We start from the raw sequence: 20,308 nt of genomic DNA, 5'->3' as shown, positions 1-20,308 counted from the left end.
GGATACAATAGCTCACCGGCATCAAAATGTAAACAAACGCCATGGGTGGATCTACACCTGACATCCACTGTAATGATACCAAGTACAGTAGCGTATCTAGACGATACTACTATCATTACATCGATATTTTTTGGCATCACAACATCTTCTTTCATTTAAAAAAAAATGTGTATTATGTTTATAAAGTCAGTAAATATGTCCCTGGACACATGAGGATTTTGAATATGACCAATGTATGATCCTGTAATTACTTGGTATCGGATCCATACCTAAATGTGTGGTATCATCCAAAACTAATGTCAAGTATCAAAGAAGAGAAGAATAAGTGATTATTACATTTTAACAGAAATGTAGATATAAAATGTTAAAACAGAAAATAAGCAGATGGTAACAGTAAATGAACAAGTAGATGAATAATCTATTTTTACAGTTTGTCCCTCATAATGTGTACAAAATAATAGGTGTATAAATGACACAATATCAGCAGACTAATTAGGAGTCTTTGTTTGTTTACTTACTACTAAAAGACAAGTTGTCTAGTATGTTCAACATTTTATTTAAGGACAAACTTGCAATAAGAAACATATGTTTCATGTACCGTAATATTTTTTCTTCAAATAAAGTCAATACGATACGCTCTGTGCTGAAAGCTCATTGGATCTGCTCTTGACGCTTTATAATCCGACTACTCAACTAATGGTTATAAATAGTGGATGACTAGTCGACTATCAAAATAGTGGTTAGTTACAGCCCTACAGCACACTGCATTACAATAACAACATCCAACAAAGTAAAGGTTTCAAAGAAAGTACCTTACACAAGCATAATGTACTCAAAACACTTGTTGATAAATTTACTAAAAATATTATGCTTTGACTTAAAATTCTGGTCAAAATTGTCCAATGATGTATTCACCAATAAATGTGGAGGATTTTTGCATTTTTGACATTTTATTTCTTACACAAGTGAAGTGAAGTGAAGTGAATTACATTTATATAGCGCTTTTTCTCAAGTGACTCAAAGCGCTTTACATTGTGAAACCCAATATCTAAGTTACATTTAAAGCAGTGTGGGTGGCACTGGGAGCAGGTGGGTAAAGTGTCTTGCCCAAGGACACAACGGCAGTGACTAGGATGGCGGAAGCGGGGATCGAACCTGCAACCCTCAAGTTGCTGGCACGGCCGCTCTACCAACCGAGCTATACCGCCCCAAAAGGCACACTCTATGTAACTACTCTACTGGTATTAATGCTTAGGTTCAGTCACAGCAAAGCATTATTTTTCTATTTATTCCTTGTTGGTGAACATTTTTGTGGAATTTTTTGATACCACTATTACATGTCTCCATCCACTTTTGCTGTAAACATCTTAAGGCAGGGGTGCTCATTACGTCGATCGCGAGCTACCGGTGGATCACGGAGGGTGTGTCAGTCGATCGCCAGCCAGGCATTAAAAAAATAGTCCTAAAAATGAGCGATCATAAATCTTCACTATGACGTCACTTTGGTCACTTGATTGACATTCACGGCACCTCGAGGGTCTTCTGAGATGACGCTGGCTGCTGCCAGCTCATTATTAAGAAAAAATGACCGACAGGAAGGCGAGAAACACTTTTTATTTCAACAGACTCTGGCGCCGTACCTGTCGTCAAAACTCCAAAGACCGACTGCACAGTTGCACAATAAAAGCGCTGCTTCATCCTGCCTGCACTAACAAAATAAGAGTCTCAGAAAGCTGGCGTGCACAAGCTAGCAAGCTACGGAGTTTGCCGCCAATGTATTTCTTGTAAAGTGTATACAAAGGAGTACGGAAGCTGGACAAATAAGATGCCAAAAACCAACCATTTTCATGTGGTGTTGGACAGAAAGGAGGACTTTTTTTCTCCTCCATTTGAAAATGCGGACGTTATCAGCACTAACTGTCTGATTCCTATCAATGCAAGTCATCAGTAATTATCAACACTAACTGTCTGATTCCTATCAATGCAAGTCATCAGTAATTATCAACACTAACTGTCTGATTCCTATCAATGCAAGTCATCAGTAATTATCAGCACTAACTGTCTGATTCCTATCAATGCAAGTCATCAGTAATTATCAGCACTACTGTCTGATTTCTATCAATGCAAGTCATCAGTAATTATCAACACTACTGTCTGATTCCTATCAATGCAAGTCATCAGTAATTATCAGCACTACTGTCTGATTCCTATCAATGCAAGTCATCACAATCAGGTAATACACCAACTTATATTCTTGTCTTCATGAAAGAAAGGAATCTATATGTGTTAAACATGCTTGCATTATCTTTAAACACCTTTAACTTGTTAACAATATTAACTATATGTGTTAAACATGCTTGCATTATCATTAAACACCTTTAACTTGTTAACAAAAACATATATTTCATAAATAAGTACATATAAATGATATATATGAATGAGGTAGATCCGCGCGACTTGATCAATTGAAAAGTAGCTCGTCTGCAGAAAAAGTGTGAGCACCCCTGTCTTAAGGTATAAAATATATCAATATTATACAGTACATTTTTGCAAACTTCATAGTTATCATCCATCCATCCATCCATCCATTTTCTACAGCTTGTCCCTTTCGGGGTTGGAGGGGCCTATCCCCAGGTGCATGTGTTTGGAGGTGGGAGGAAGCCGCAGTAGAACCCACGCAGTCACGGAGAGAACATGCACACTCCACACAGAAAGATCCAGAGCGCAGGATCGAACCCAGGACCTTCGTATTGTGAGGCAGACGCACTAACCCCTCCCCCACCGTGCTGCCATCATAGTTATCAATTATTTGTAATTGTATTTCAGAAATGTCTAACAGCTGTATGTATGTAAATCAAAAGAAAGTATAACTTTGTTTTATTTCACTCTGCAATAGCATCCCGAACGCCTTCTAAAGCATGAGTTTGAGAGAGTTGTGCTTTTGAAAGGTTGTTTTGTCCTTTTGAGATGTAAATACAGCACAAGTATGAAAATTCTTTCCCCGGAGTCTGAAGTAAACAAATGTTTCAGCGGCCCGCCAGCAATGCAGCTTGCTGGAAGAATTATTAGCGCAGACTAGTGCAGTAATACGTTGCCAGCATACAGAAAAACATAATAAAAACTCATCATTTCTGCACATATCCTCTATGAGACTACAACCTTTTGGGCCATAGAAAAAACAGCAATTGCTAAAATGCATACTACTAAATCCACATTTCCACATGAATGAAATTAGCTAAAAAGGCTAGCCTAAAACATTAGCATGTTAATGTTAGCATGCAAACATGGCACAAGTGGCGCTAACTCTCACAATCCATCATTTTTAGGTTTAAACAAATAAAACTAGTTAAAATGCGAGCATAAGACATTAGCATGTCAATGTAATTTTGTTTTAGCTAATAATAATAATAATACATTTTACTTATAAGGTGCCTTTCTGGGCACTCAAGGACACCGTACAAAATCAAAACAATAAAATCAAATTGGATAAAAACAACAAGAAAGATAGAGAAGATAAGATGATTACAATGAATAAGCAGTCAGGAATAGGTGTGTTTTGAGTCTTGATTTGAAGAGGGATATTGAGTGTAAGTTACGAAGGTCTGGTGGTAAAGAGTTCCAAAGATGTGGGGCAGAGCGGCTGAAAGCTCGGGCACCCGTGGTGGACACTTGAAATAAGGGCACAGTGAGATGGAGGATCTTAGGGAACGTGAGGGTGTGGCCACATGGATCAGGTCAGAGAGATATGACGGAGAGAGGTTATGGATGGCTTTGAAAGTGAGGAGAATTATTTTAAAGTGGATACCATGTTTCAGTGTTTCCCATAAACTGCCAAGATACCTGTGGCGGTGGGGGCGTGGTCACCATGACATCATCGAGTAATTTGCATAATTTACTACAATGATATGATTTTCTCTAAAAAGGCTCAAAAAATGTATACTTACTAATTAATAATAACAGTTTTGTTTTAAACGTCCATCCATCCATCCATCCATCCTACATTATGAATACACCAAAGATAACTACTACAGTATCAAATTAGTATTAGTATCTGAAGCACCGTCTCCACGTGTGTTTATTGACAACAGGGTTATAACCTGGACATGTTAGCTCGTCGGTATGGTAACAGGTGAGTGTTACTGCGTGCGTCTGCCCCGGCCCCCGAGTCAAACAGCGGCGGTGTTAATGAAGCAGCGTCAGGCTGCTCACCGTCAGTGAAACGCTCGGTGAAATCGCGGCTTAACGTTCAATATATGACGAGCGATGCAGCTATAACCTATCTCACCTGGTAGAGCACCCGCTGCGGCGACCCACTTCGATCCCACCTGACAGTCGCTTTACTCCGCGTCAATCCCCCCTCTCACCCTCTCTCGCCCCTCCCCCGTCTCTCTCCAGCTGTCCTTTCAAAATAAATGCATTCAAATCCCGAAAATAAAAATTAAGAAAATCCGAGTCGGTGCTGCACACTGCACAGGTTCGGACCACTTTTGAACTTGTTTGCCAAGACGTCTTACCCTCGTATTTTGATCCGGTCGGTCCGTTCTTCTTTTACTTCGTCGTCGTCGTCTTCTTCTTCTTCTTCTGGCCCACCAGGTGAATTAAGTGCTGTTAGCGGAGTTACAATGCATAGTAGGCTACCGCCACCTACTGCACCGGAATTGTAACTACAAGCTACATTCACAGACAGAGTCCCATTGCTTTTATGAGCGGTCGAGCGAGTCAAAAGCCGAAAAATCTGTCGCTTGGCTGCGTGGGGGCGGTGGTCCCTGGTTCCCTGGGCACCACACCTACTGTTTGTGGGATGGGCTCTCGGGGAGGCTGGGGCCGTACTCTGGCTCCCACACACACTGGGAGTCAAATGTATTGTACATACAAATTCACATATACTCACATACATACATACACACATACATAGGTACCTACGCTCCCACATACATATACAAATACAGTACATATTTACACACTCAAAGTTCGTACATCCACACGCACATTCATCATACAAACATGCACATACTGTACATATACATTCACTGTACAAGCACACATATACACATACTGTACATATACATTCACTGTACAAACACACATATACACATACTGTACATATACATTCACTGTACAAACACACATATACACATACTGTACATATACATTCACTGTACAAACACACATATACACATACTGTACATATACAAGTACATATGCATACATACACTCATGCACATAATCACGTTTCATCAAACATATATTAACGTTGTTGCCCTAGGGTAAACTGGGTAACACATGGCCATAACCTATTGTTACTATAACAATCTACAAAGTTAATGTAGGTTGCTTCTCTTTCTTCCCCTCCATTTTTCTGCATTCTTTCGTATCTCAAGTTATCATGACGTATATGTATTGTTGCATTTGAACAACTGTATTGTTGATAATAAAGGTAAAGTATTGGTATTGTTTATTATCAACAGCACTATTTCTATTGGTATTCGTATTTCTCCATTTGTAGTGTAATAATGCTCATTGTCATTTCTATATTGTTTTTTATTTTCGCTAACTGCTTATTTGCTATTACTTTTACCATCATATTTGTACATGTCCTATTTGCTGATGTTGCTCTGTTGTTGTTGTTGTTGTTGTTGTTGTTTTTGTCTCTCTGTCTAATCCCCCTCTTGTCCCCACAATTCCCCCCTCTGTCTTCCTTTTTCTCTCTTTCTATCCCCTCCTGCTCCGGCCCGGCTGCACCAAATGATAATATAAATACATTTAATAAAGTCAAATACAAATAAGGCAACAAGAGAAGTATCCTACACTTCTCTTTTGTAAAGTCAATGTGAACAGCCGATATGGGCATCTACATCTACTATATGATCATCTACATCTACTATATGATCATCTACATCTACTATATGATCATCTACATCTACTATATGATCATCTACATCTACTATATGATCATCTACATCTACTATATGATCATCTACATCTACTATATGATCATCTACATCTACTATATGATCATCTACATCTACTATATGATCATCTACATCTACTATATGATTTGCCTGAGAAGCTGGACAGGACAAAAAAACAAACAAACAAAAGCCGAAAAATGTATTTGTGGCGGACGTAATTCTTTCGTGGCGGGCCGCCACAAATAAATGAATGTGTGGGAAACACTGATGTTTGATGGGTAGCCAGTGGAGTTGCTGCAGAACAGGGGTGATGTGCTGGATTGAAGGGGTTCTGGTGATTATCCGGGCTGCAGAGTTCTGGAGAAGCTGAAGTTTGTGAAGTGACTTGTGAGGGAGACCAAACAGGAGAGAGTTGCAGTAGAGAGGTGACCAGGCTATGGACTAGTAAGGCAGCAGTATGTGGGGTAAGGGATGGACCAGGCTATGGACTAGTATGGCAGCAGTATGTGGAGTAAGGGATGGACCAGGCTATGGACTAGTAAGGCAGCAGTATGTGGGGTAAGGGATGGACCAGGCTATGGACTAGTAAGGCAGCAGTATGTGGGGTAAGGGATGGACCAGGCTATGGACTAGTAAGGCAGCAGTATGTGGGGTAAGGGATGGACCAGGCTATGGACTAGTAAGGCAGCAGTATGTGGGGTAAGGGATGGACCAGGCTATGGACTAGTAAGGCAGCAGTATGTGGGGTAAGGGATGGACCAGGCTATGGACTAGTAAGGCAGCAGTATGTGGGGTAAGGAATGGACCAGGCTATGGACTAGTAAGGCAGCAGTATGTGGGGTAAGGGATGGACCAGGCTATGGACTAGTAAGGCAGCAGTATGTGGGGTAAGGGATGGACCAGGCTATGGACTAGTAAGGCAGCAGTATGTGGGGTAAGGGATGGACCAGGCTATGGACTAGTAAGGCAGCAGTATGTGGGGTAAGGGATGGACCAGGCTATGGACTAGTAAGGCAGCAGTATGTGGGGTAAGGGATGGACCAGGCTATGGACTAGTAAGGCAGCAGTATGTGGGGTAAGGGATGGACCAGGCTATGGACTAGTAAGGCAGCAGTATGTGGGGTAAGGGGTGGACCAGGCTATGGACTAGTAAGGCAGCAGTATGTGGGGTAAGGGATGGACCAGGCTATGGACTAGTAAGGCAGCAGTATGTGGGGTAAGGGATGGACCAGGCTATGGACTAGTAAGGCAGCAGTATGTGGGGTAAGGGATGGACCAGGCTATGGACTAGTATGGCAGCAGTATGTGGAGTAAGGGATGGACCAGGCTATGGACTAGTAAGGCAGCAGTATGTGGGGTAAGGGATGGACCAGGCTATGGACTAGTATGGCAGCAGTATGTGGAGTAAGGGATGGACCAGGCTATGGACTAGTAAGGCAGCAGTATGTGGGGTAAGGGATGGACCAGGCTATGGACTAGTAAGGCAGCAGTATGTGGGGTAAGGGATGGACCAGGCTATGGACTAGTAAGGCAGCAGTATGTGGGGTAAGGGATGGACCAGGCTATGGACTAGTAAGGCAGCAGTATGTGGGGTAAGGGATGGACCAGGCTATGGACTAGTAAGGCAGCAGTATGTGGGGTAAGGGATGGACCAGGCTATGGACTAGTAAGGCAGCAGTATGTGGGGTAAGGAATGGACCAGGCTATGGACTAGTAAGGCAGCAGTATGTGGGGTAAGGGATGGACCAGGCTATGGACTAGTAAGGCAGCAGTATGTGGGGTAAGGGATGGACCAGGCTATGGACTAGTAAGGCAGCAGTATGTGGGGTAAGGGATGGACCAGGCTATGGACTAGTAAGGCAGCAGTATGTGGGGTAAGGGATGGACCAGGCTATGGACTAGTAAGGCAGCAGTATGTGGGGTAAGGGATGGACCAGGCTATGGACTAGTAAGGCAGCAGTATGTGGGGTAAGGGATGGACCAGGCTATGGACTAGTAAGGCAGCAGTATGTGGGGTAAGGGGTGGACCAGGCTATGGACTAGTAAGGCAGCAGTATGTGGGGTAAGGGATGGACCAGGCTATGGACTAGTAAGGCAGCAGTATGTGGGGTAAGGGATGGACCAGGCTATGGACTAGTAAGGCAGCAGTATGTGGGGTAAGGGATGGACCAGGCTATGGACTAGTAAGGCAGCAGTATGTGGGGTAAGGGATGGACCAGGCTATGGACTAGTAAGGCAGCAGTATGTGGGGTAAGGGATGGGCGAAGACAATTAATGTTTCGTAGATGAAAGTAAGCAGACCGGGTAATGTTGTTTATGTGGGCTTGAAAGGAGAGTGTGCTGTCGAGGATGACACCCAGACTCTTGACTTGGGAGGAGGGTGAAACGGAGGAATTGCCGAGACTAACGGACAAGCTGTTGGTTTTGGCGAGAATGGTTTTTGTACCGACAAGTAAGATTTCGGTTTTATTACTATTGAGTTGAAGGAAATTGGATGAGAACCACTGCTTGAGTGTGTAAGGGAGGAAGCAGTTAATAGATAACATCCTGTTCCTCAGGACCAATACCGATAAGCCATTGATATCTATTATTTAGATTCAAGTGTAGTTTATGCGCACTCTTGTTATCAGTGCAGATGTCTTCACAGGCTTTCAAAACACCGTCGTGGCGATGATGGCCTTCCAGGCGGCTGATAAGGTTTGATGTGTTAGAGCTCCAATGTTTGAACATTTGCTGCAAACAAAATGTCTTGCTCTGAAAGTGTGAAGCAGTTCTACTTGTCCTTCTCTTCCATGAACAGTTCCACAGCATCCAAAAGCTGAAAAAAGCATGAGGGTACCTTGCCTTTTGATAGTGCAGTGCAGCGGCAGGTCAACTGGAAGCCCTTGGTCCAGCTCAGCGATAAGATTCCGGAGTTGCCTGTGGTTAAGTGCATGTGTGCAGATGTAGTTGAACCATTTCCATCACAGGCTTCATGGCCTTGTCTAAATTCAATGATCTAGACACCAGTTGCTCCCAGTGGATAATGCAGTGGAAATTCCAAAACTGGGCAAATGTTTAGTCAGCTTTGCACAGCCCCACAAGCCCATTGACAGATCCCATCATGGCTGGTGCTCCATTCCTGGCTATTGCAGTTAGTTGCACATTTACTTTGGCAAATGCAGCCATCATTGTTTCTTTCACATCTGTCTTTTAAAGGCACAATATCAAGGAGTTCTTCTTTTATCACACAATCGTTTGGCAAATATGTGGGCTCTGTACCGAGGATGTGGTTGTGGCTTGTACAGCCCTTTGAGACACTTGTGATTTAGGGCTATATAAATAAACATTGATTGATTGAAATATTGCCAACTCAGGCTTGTCACAAGTCTCATCCAATGCCACACTAAAATACTCACATGCTTGAGTGCAACTGTGATTCAATAGTCGTGTTAATGTGCCACAGTTGGACTTCTGATAGTCTTCTTTTTAGTTTGTCGTCTTCAGGAGACAAGATTTCAACAGCGTCACTGAGGCATTTTTTAACCAAGTCCCCTTCATTGCGGGACTTTTTAGCCTGTGCAATCTTCCAAGCCAGTTGATATGATGCAAGCATTACGCTCTCTGAGTGCTTCTGACAGTTTTGGAAAAACTGTTTCTGCTTTTCTGTCTGACATTTCAAAGTGGCCAACTTGTGCTTGCCAAGTTTTGTCCCTTTTGTAAATTCCTGGTGGATGTTAGCTTGGAGTGAGCTGACCATTTGAAGCTTTGAAATGAGCTAATGACGCCTGACATATAAGGCAGAATCATGGCTTGCCATTACCATACTTGCCAACCTTGAGACCTCCGAATTCGGGAGAGGGGGGGGGCGGGGTTGAGGTGCAGGCAGCATACCCCTTCCCCTTTCAGCTTTTCTGGATGACATAAAATTCTTTTTTCCAATCATTTTGGAACTTGCAAGCGTATTTCTTCTTCTTACTTGTCGTCGCCATGTCTCTTCTTTGTTCTTCTGCTTCGTCTCCTTCTTGTTGTGTGTGCACTTGTGCACTAAGATCCAAAAGCCGTAGATGTTATTGTAGCGTCCCGGAAGAGTTAGTGCTGCAAGGGATTCTGGGTATTTGTTCTGTTGTGTTACGGTGCGGATGTTCTTCCGAAATGTGTTTGTCATTCTTGTTTGGTGTGGGTTCACAGTGTGGCGCACATTTGTAACAGTGTTAAAGTTGTTTATACGTCACCGTCAGTGTGACATGTATGGCTGTTGACCAAGTATGCCTTGCGTTATCATTAAACCAGTTCAAAGATCATACAACGTGTCAGCATTTCTTGACATCTTGGAGTAAAGACCATTGTTAAACCCGTCCAACGCTACATTATTATGTGACTGGGCCGACACGCTGTTTATATGGTGGAAAAGCGGAGGCCTGGACAGCATGCGGCTGTTAAGGGGTGAAGGTTTCAGGTGAGAGAGGACGTTAAAGGCAGTACGCCCCCAATATTGTTGTCCAGGTGGAAATCGGGAGAAATTCGGGAGAATGGTTGCCCCCGGAGATTTTCAGGAAGGGCACTAAAATTCGGGAATCTCCCGGGAAAATCGGGAGGGTTGGCAAGTCTGGCCATTACACTCAACAAAAAAATAGCAACTCTCCCACTCTGTTAAAAATGTCCTGTGTTCTTCTTCATATTTTGGTTTTGCTGTGCTTTTTTTCCTGCCATTTTGAGAGCGAACTTGTTTACTACTGTGATGTCACGCACATGCACGTTTGACCTCTCTCAAACCGGCTTCGGCTTCTTCTTCTTTTTATGTGCAACTCAAACCGGCTTAAGCCAGGCAAAAAAAAGTAATCAGAGTATTGTAATCCAAGTATTTTCTTTTTTTTTGTGTGATGATCTTTTCTTTCACTCAGGACGGCTTTTAACAATCCTGCGCCGCATCGTTAGTGTCACGGCCAATAGAAAAGGCCGCGTGTTGAACGCCACGGTGTTTTACAAGCTAGATTTTGAGAAAACGCCCTCTTTGTGTCAATGAAGCGGCCGCACTGCATTTTGGGAAATGTAGTGTTTTGGACAGTAGATATACTACATAACGCCACATGAAAGAGTCTACACCTCGTGGGCACTAATAGAGTTAAGAGCCACATGAAACCAGCCAAAGATCCGCGGGCTGACCGAGGAGAAAAAAGTATGGCCCTAACCCGCCTGTCGCACTCTACGTGTAATATTGCCTCATTGGAACCTTTTTTTTTAAAGTCTATTATCAAAGCTATATTTGAATGTTATCAGATTTATCGGTATGACGCCATAATTCCTCATATCGGCCCGGTAACTATTTTCCCGCTATTTATCCTGGACTTCTACTAAATCCTTTTCTCTGTTTCTAGGTGAACCACCAAAAAGCAGCGTGATCTCAGACTGTGGTGGTAAGTCCAACGTTTTTTCATTTCAATATTTTGGATTGGTCAAAAATTCACCATTATTGGGTTTGTCCAAAAAGGCCTTTCACTTTTTAACCGTTTTTTCACCAACATTTCTTTCGCAAGTCTTCAGCTTAATGTTCATTTGATGTTCCGTTTTACCACTTTTTGAAAAAGTGGTAAAAACCTCTGCAGCTTTTGGTGTTGGATAAATCAAGTCTATTTGACCAAACAGGCACCGCCCCAAGAGAAGATGGGGGTGGACGACCCAAAGCCCTCAAGAGGCTAAGTGCCATGTGGTCTTCCTTCCGCAAAGGCAAAAGAGATCGTAAGTTTTCCACTTATTTGCAAAGAGCATTTTTGTGTCATTAGACCAGGCAACAGCCTTTTGGTAATGCTGATGCTCACCATGGATGACTCAAGCTTTGTTATTGCAAAGCAGCAAGCGTGCCTGACAGAAAGCTCTCTCTCACAATACGCTAGCTCAATTCTAATTGACATTGGATATACCATATACACCTCCAAATGTGTCATTGAAAACTGCAACTAAGATGCATGGTACAGTCATACAGCTGGTGTGTAATAAGTACAAGACTTACAGTATAAACACTTTGTAGGACTCAACAAAAGACATGATTGGCACTTTCAACTTAATGGCAAAGACTGTGTTTTCAAATAATAACAGCAGTAAAAATGTGAGAAAAAAGAGCAAAAAATCAGATTGTAATGAGAAAAAGCTAAAACATTGGAAACTAATAGTTAATAATAACTTATTTAGTCACCTCTAACACACCCTATTGTCTTTAAATATATTGTATATAATATCTGTTTTAAGCATTTTTATTAAATAATGATATATGAAAGTATACTTGACTTTTTAGTATGCAGCCCTTGGTGGAAAAAGTTGACACCCCTGATCTAAAATATTAAAAACTCTCAAAATAAAATAAAACATACTTAAAATATAAACAAAGTTAAGATAGTTAGTTAGTTAATTAAAAAATAAAATAATACTAATTCATCCAATCATCCATTTTCTACCGCTTGTCCCTTTTTGGGGTCGCGGGGGGGTGCTGGAGCGGGAGGCGGGGTACACCCTGGACAAGTCACCACCTCATCACAGATGTACAACATTCACACACTAGGGACCATTTAGTGTTGCCAATCAACCTATCCCCAGGTGCATGTTTTTGGAGGTGGGAGGGGCCTATCCCCAGGTGCATGTCTTTGGAGGTGGGAGGGGCCTATCCCCAGGTGCATGTCTTTGGAGGTGGGAGGGGCCTATTCCCAGGTGCATGTCTTTGGAGGTGGGAGGGGCCTATCCCCAGGTGCATGTCTTTGGAGGTGGGAGGGGCCTATCCCCAGGTGCATGTCTTTGGAGGTGGGAGGGACCTATCCCCAGGTGCATGTCTTTGGAGGTGGGAGGGGCCTATCCCCAGGTGCATGTCTTTGGAGGTGGGAGGGGCCTATCCCCAGGTGCATGTCTTTGGAGGTGGGATGAAGCCGGAGTACCCGGAGGGAACCCACGCAGTCACGGGGAGAACATGCAAACTCCACACAGAAAGACCCCAAGCCCGGGAATCGAACCCAGGACCTTTGTATTGTCAGGCACACGCACTAACCCACTAACCCCTGTTCCACCGTGCTGCCCATACTAATTAATGAGTTCATTCATTTAAAACAATGACAACAATAACAGTGTTATATATGTAACTGAACAGGTTATGGAGTTACGCAATCATCATATCATTTGTTTAGATTTTTATTCTATTCTTACTTGGGAAAAAACAACAGTAAGAAAAAAGAGCAAAAAAATGGGTATGTTACGAGACAAAGCTGAAATGTTCCAAACAGTATTTAATAATCATTTGCTTAGTCATCTATAATACAAAGCTGACACAAAATCTGTTTTTAGCATTTTTTAAAATGCTGTTCTGTATACTTTGACTTTTCAGTATGCGACCCTTGGTGGAAAAAAGTTTGGACACCCCTGAAGTAAAGTATCAAAAGTATCGTTATTTTCATTTGAGAATCGGTATTAGAGCACGGCGATAGCAATATTTCAGTATCGATTCACTCATCACTAATCCTCACTTCCATAACAGGAATGGGTAAAGATAACAAAATGCGCTATTAAAAAAAAAAAAAGTCTCTTTCTTCCAGATAATGCCTGCACACAACAGAGAGTACTTCTTCTTTATCAACTTAATCATGTCACATTATTTACCTGCTTCACATTATTTACCTGCTTCACATTATTTACCTGCTTCACACCCTTATTATTTACCTGCTTCACATTATTTACCTGCTTCACACCCTTATTTACCTGCTTCACATTATTTACCTGCTTCACACCCTTATTATTTACCTGCTTCACATTATTTACCTGCTTCACACCCTTATTTACCTGCTTCACATTATTTACCTGCTTCACACCCTTATTTACCTGCTTCACATTATTTACCTGCTTCACACCCTTATTATTTACCTGCTTCACATTATTTACCTGCTTCACACCCTTATTTACCTGCTTCACATTATTTACCTGCTTCACACCCTTATTTACCTGCTTCACATTATTTACCTGCTTCACACCCTTATTATTTACCTGCTTCACATTATTTACCTGCTTCACACCCTTATTTACCTGCTTCACATTATTTACCTGCTTCACACCCTTATTTACCTGCTTCACATTATTTACCTGCTTCACACCCTTATTATTTACCTGCTTCACATTATTTACCTGCTTCACACCCTTATTATTTACCTGCTTCACACCCTTATTATTTACCTGCTTCACACCCATATTATTTACCTGCTTCACACCCTTATTATTTACCTGCTTCACACCCATATTATTTACCTGCTTCACACCCTTATTATTTACCTGTTTCACACCTTTATTATTTACCTGCTTCACACCCTTATTATTTACCTGCTTCACACCCTTATTATTTACCTGCTTCACACCCATATTATTTACCTGCTTCACACCTTTATTATTTACCTGCTTCACACCCTTATCATTTACCTGCTTCACACCCATATTATTTACCTGCTTCACACCCTTATTATTTACCTGCTTCACACCCTTATTATTTACCTGCTTCACACACATATTATTTACCTGCTTCACACCCTTATTATTTACCTGCTTCACACCCATATTATTTACCTGCTTCACACCCATATTATTTACCTGCTTCACACCCATATTATTTACCTGCTTCACACCCATATTATTTACCTGCTTCACACACATATTATTTACCTGCTTCACACACATATTATTTACCTGCTTCACACACATATTATTTACCTGCTTCACACCCTTATTTACCTGCTTCACACCCTGGGGCAAAATGCATGCCGGAGCAGGAATGATGTTTGCTGGCAAACAAATGCCGTTTATGTCCTTGGTTAAACACAGCTAAAATAAGATTACTGATATATTCATTTCCCATTCTGCCCATCCTGGTTAGAGCTGGAGCCTATCCCAGTGAGTCTTGTCAACTTCAATGCACATATGGACACTTGAAGTGACATTTCAAGGACTTCCTTGTGGTCTACCTAACATGTCATGGTGCTTCTTTGGTCCAAATGTTGCAAAGATGACTTTCTACAGACCCTTTTTTCAGCGTCTCTTCAAGACGCACCATTTTGTGGCCGTCATCTTTCTTGTAGTTTTTAGCGCTTCCATAGCGAGTCTACTGACAAATGAAGTTGGAACTATACGTCACTTTGTATTAGAAATGGGAACAGCGGAGTGCATGTACGAGCCAGTCTGCCCCACAACAAGAGGATAGAGACAAAGGAGGAGCTTATTGACTACAATGGCAGAGCCACGCAAAGCACCTTGGGTAAAATGATACCGTCCGCTGACGTCACATCTGACAAAAACATCACCCTTGGGGCCAACTCAAACGGCTTGTTTGGCGGGAGCATGAAGGAAGCCAAGATTGTTTTTGATATATCTCCAGGTTAATCCTTTCGCAATGCAGTCAGCTGAAAATGATGGAAAGCGCCACTGTACATAGCAGCTGAGGCTGTGTTCAAAATTGGAATTGCCACAAAACACAGTACAAGATATACAACACTTTACTGACGTTTAGAAGCTAAATCCCCCAATTTGTCACGTTTCATGTGTCAGGTGAACTGTGAAGAGTGGGACCATATAAATCCCCATCCTACTGTAGTAGTTTGTGAATAAAGAAATTAGGGGTGCTATTGAAATCCCAATCGCAATTCTTACTCCTCCCGATTCTAATCAAAATCTATTAAAAAAATTATCGGTTTTATAATTACTATTATTTGTATTCTTTTTATAAGAATACATTTTAAAAAGGTCTTTTTTAGGCCACCTCCATGCAACCGGAAGGGGTTTTTCTAAAAGTTTCATTCTAATTATTCTAGCAAATAATACATTGGCAAAATGAGTGTGAATGGATTGTGACTGGAACAGTCACCCCAGGAATTGGAATTGAGCCAATGGTTAAGGTGTCCAAACATTCACACCACTACAAATGCCCAAATACCACTTTGAGCTAAAGGAGTGTTCACACATTAGATTGGCAGTGTAATACTTTTTGATCAGTATTTTGTCTACCTGACAAAAATAATATCTCCTTGTTTGTCCAAAAAGGTTGATGAAAGTGGCATTTGACAAGTTCCCCACAAGGTAGAGGAAGTAGCCACTCAGTCAGGGTTATCTTGCTTAGTTGTGACAACAACAATCCATAGGATGAACGCCAAGTGAAAAGCTAACAAATACATGTGATTATGACACATTTCTCTGAAGGAGTGAAAGAGCAAGATCCTGTAGAAGCAAGACCAATATTGGAAGAGAAGGCATCCAGGCAACCTCGTTTTGTCAGTGGTCAGTACTTTTTTGAGTACCTGGTGGTCGTCAGTCTGAAGAAAAACAAAGATGGCAGCAACTATGAGCCGCAGATCACCTACCAATTCCCAAAGGTTGGTTTTTTATCAACTCTTTTTGGTTTACACCAAAGCAGATGAAGAATATAATTATGAAAGGGCTTCCACTGCATGTGCCCCTTAAAAAAGAAGATTAGGGGCATTTTTATTAGGAATGCACTTTATTTTCTCAAGCTGATGCAGATCACTTCCAAACTTAGGTGGATTTGACATTTTTCATGACAAAAGTCATCATCTTCAACAACGTTAAAGGGCAAGTCGTCCAGCACTAGAAATGGGTACTGAATCTGGTCATTTTTTACCCCTTTCACTTTGGCACTTGGTGATCACTCCCACCTTTAGGTAATGTTGCAATTTTCATTGATAAAAAAGAAGTTGACTAAAAAAACGCTCTAAAGTAAGGCTCCACATTCCTAAAAATTGGCTAGCTTGATGTTAATGTACATTGACTTTGCTATTGACATGCTACTGATTAGCATCAGCATTTTTACATGGCGATTTCAACCCATGCAAATGTGTTAATGAGAACTACAACTAAGATGCACATTACAATCAAATAGCTGGTGCATAATACATGCAATGCTTACAATATGAACACTTTTAGGGCGCAACCAAAACACCATAAACCATACACTACTGCCATCTAACATCTTGGACTTGCAACTTAATGTCATACTAGAAAATGAGGCTCAGAAATGCCATAATAAAACAAGATTTCACAACTGGACAGCCGTTATCATAATCGGCTCATTTTTAAACGTTGCAATAAAAAATGAGACTTTATTACCAAAAACGATAATTATATATTAAGTACCGAACATTGGTACCGTTGAGTACCGGTATTGATTTCCAGGTACCGTAAATTAGCCAATAAAATGGAATCCGCTGATAAAGGCAAAATAATATCAGGGAAAGTGACATAAATGTGAGTGAAATGTTATCATTGTGAGGAGAAGAAACGTTTGTTTGGGAAAATAATGTGTCCTGTAGCACTCATTTATCTGCGACACACTCAACCGCCCCGCCCTGATAAACAATCTGGAGACGGCCACTTCAAACAGCGACTAAACTACGACGCTAAAGCTAGCAAGAACAATTCATACACCCACAACACATGTCATCTGTTGTGTTGTTGTGATCGACATCATGGATGTACAAACAATCATACACACACAACACATGTCATCTGTTGTGTTGTTGTGATCGACATCATGGATGTACAAACAATCATACACACACAACACATGTCATCTGTTGTGTTGTTGTGATCGACATCATGGATGTACAAACAATGTACAAACAATCATACACACACAACATATCTCATCTACTTGTGTTGTTGTGAATTACATCATGGATGTAACAACAATGTACAAACAATCATACACCCACAACACATCTCATCTACTCGTGTTGTTGTGAACGACATCATCCATGTAACAATGTACAAACAATCATACACACACAACACATCTCATCTACTTGTGTTGTTGTGAACGACATCATCCATGTAACAACAATGTACAAACAATCATACACACACAACACATCTCATCTGTTGTGTTGTGAACGACATCATCCATGTAACAACAATGTACAAACAATCATACACACACAACACATCTCATCTGTTGTGTTGTGAATGACATCATCCATGTAACAACAATGTACAAACAATCATACACACACAACACATCTCATCTGTTGTGTTGTGAATGACATCATCCATGTAACAACAATGTACGAACAATCATACACACACAACACATCTCATATGTTGTGTTGTTGTGAACAACATCATGGATGTAACAACAACTGTTGTTGCAACTTGAGAGGTGCTCTCTCTTTATTTTGAAAGAGCCTGAAGTGAGTGGCCTCTTTACTTGTCATGCTGAGAACAACAGCACAGCACACTTCCTCCTTCACAATAATAGTGTGTTGTTACATCCGGTCTGACTGCACTTACAAAATAAAGGTTTCAAAAAAGTAACCTGCGCAAGCATAAAGCACTTAAAGCACTTACAAAATAAAGGTTTCAAAAAAGTAATTTGTGCAAGCATAAAGCACTTAAAGTACTTACAAAATAATTCAATCAATCAATCAATGTTTATTTATATAGCCCTAAATCACAAGTGTCTCAAAGGGCTGCACAAGCCACAACGACAGAGCCCACACAATTATGCTTTGACATAGTTTTTTGGCATTTAATTAACAAACATTTTATTACATTAATTTGATACAAAACGCAGACATTCTATGGTGGTAAAATAAGTGTAAAAGGTAAAAAAAACGGAGTTAAAACGGAAAAACTTAATTTTTATTGCTATTGTTAATTCAATTTATTATAATTCCTATTATTTTTTATTCACTTGTTGTTGATTATTCCTTACTAATTTATTTTCAGGTTTTTTCAACTATATTGAAAGTTGAGTTTTGGTGGTACAATAAATAGTCATATTTTCAAAGTAATGAATAATTGTGTAATTAATCATGATTACAATAGCAATCAAAATAAAGGGGGCGGCGTGGCGATGGTTGGGAGAGTGGCCGTCCCAGCAACCTGAGGGTTCCTGGTTCGATCCCCACCTTCTACCAACCTTGTCACGTCCGTTGTGTCCTTGGGCAAGACACTTCACCCTTGCTCCTGATGGGTGGTGGTTAGCGCCTTGCATGGCAGCTCCCGCCATCAGTGTGTGTGTGAATGGGTGAATGTGGAAATAGTGTCAAAGCGCTTTGAGTACCTTGAAGGTAGAAAAGCGCTATACAAGTATAACCCATTTACCCATCCATCCATCCATCCATTTTCTATCGCACGTCCCTTTTGGGGTGGCGGGGGGTGCTGGAGCCTATCTCAGCTGCATTCCATTTACCATAAATAATGGTGATTATTATTTTTGCCATGACCACCCAGCCCTGCTCTGAAAGATGGTGTTTGTCTACAATAAACTCAGGGGAAGTTCATAAGACTTAAGAGAAAAGTGGTTTGGGGTAATATCACCTCATGGGAATATTTGCTTGAATCTGTTATCAGAGCTATTCTCTAACGGTATTATGTTTATCAGTGTGATGGAATCATTCCTCATATTTAATGGTGGACAGATAGCGTGAGAGACCATTTCCAGAAGTGTGTGTGTGTGTGTGTGTGTGTGTGTGTGTGTGTGTGTGTGTGCTTCCAGAGAGACGGGATGGGCAGATCTCAAAAGGAGGAGGAGGAGCGGACACTAAAGGCCATCACGCTCTTCTGCTTCCCTGAGGGCATCAAGTGGGCTCCTCTGACGGAATACCACAGGTCCAAGAAATAGCCTTGTGCTGATCACGTCCATCCATGGTTGGCCTCAATCGTGTTTGTCCGTCTACTTGCAGCGAGACCTTTTCCTTCGTGCTAACGGAGCTGGACGGCAGTCGGAGAAATGGATACTGCAGGAGACTGCTGGTGAGCCGGCGTGTGACGTGACAACCGGCGCAATGTAGCCTGACCTCACCTTTTCCCCTGCAGCCCGGTGGGAAGGGGGCTCGTCCACCTGAGGCCTACTGTATCATCAGCAGCCTGGCTTGTTTTGGCCTCTTCTCCGAGGTGACTATTTGGACTTCAAGCTAGTCAATACTTGGAACAGGACTGGCTGATACTGACTTTTTTCTGTCTGGACAGATTTTCGATGAGGTGGAGAAGAGGCGGCAGATCTCCATGGCGATGATTTATCCATTCATGCAGAAACTGCGGGAGGCTCCATTCCCAGCTCCTGGAAACACTGTGGAGATTAAAAGCTTCATTCCTGAGTCGGGCACTGAGGTCAGAGCAATCCTATTCCTCCACTTGGCAGCTATACTGTATATCTATCACAGGGACACCTGTTGATATCGCTAAATATTGATATTTATTATGCTCAATGGAAAATAGGGACCAGGAGTAAAATGTATAAACATTTTTAATTGAAATGTAACCTTCCTCTGGTTGTAATTCCATCAGCTATCAAGGCAGACAGGAAAGGTCAACACAAGAATGGGAAACACTCAAATAGTTAGAGTTAGAGTTTGAGTTTATTTTCGAACATGCAAGCATACAACATG

The 20,308-nt window shown here is 41.6% G+C and overlaps 1 protein-coding gene across 4 annotated transcripts in view; it reads left to right on the top strand.

Moving 5' to 3' along the window:
* Nucleotides 1–20,308, top strand: part of LOC133645450 (DENN domain-containing protein 2D-like) — a 93,219-nt gene that overhangs the window by 19,131 nt on the left and 53,780 nt on the right. For all 4 annotated transcript variants that reach the window (XM_062040281.1, XM_062040284.1, XM_062040282.1 and 1 more), the window contains 7 exons: nt 11,270–11,308; nt 11,538–11,630; nt 16,104–16,276; nt 19,417–19,529; nt 19,604–19,673; nt 19,737–19,814; nt 19,890–20,030. In XM_062040281.1, the coding sequence (XP_061896265.1) occupies nt 11,270–11,308; nt 11,538–11,630; nt 16,104–16,276; nt 19,417–19,529; nt 19,604–19,673; nt 19,737–19,814; nt 19,890–20,030 (707 nt within the window). The remainder of the gene's footprint in view (nt 1–11,269; nt 11,309–11,537; nt 11,631–16,103; nt 16,277–19,416; nt 19,530–19,603; nt 19,674–19,736; nt 19,815–19,889; nt 20,031–20,308) is intronic.

Source organism: Entelurus aequoreus, unplaced genomic scaffold, assembly GCF_033978785.1.
Source record: "Entelurus aequoreus isolate RoL-2023_Sb unplaced genomic scaffold, RoL_Eaeq_v1.1 HiC_scaffold_97, whole genome shotgun sequence".
Lineage (NCBI taxonomy): Eukaryota > Metazoa > Chordata > Actinopteri > Syngnathiformes > Syngnathidae > Entelurus > Entelurus aequoreus.
This window is presented reverse-complemented; position numbering and strand designations above follow the sequence as displayed.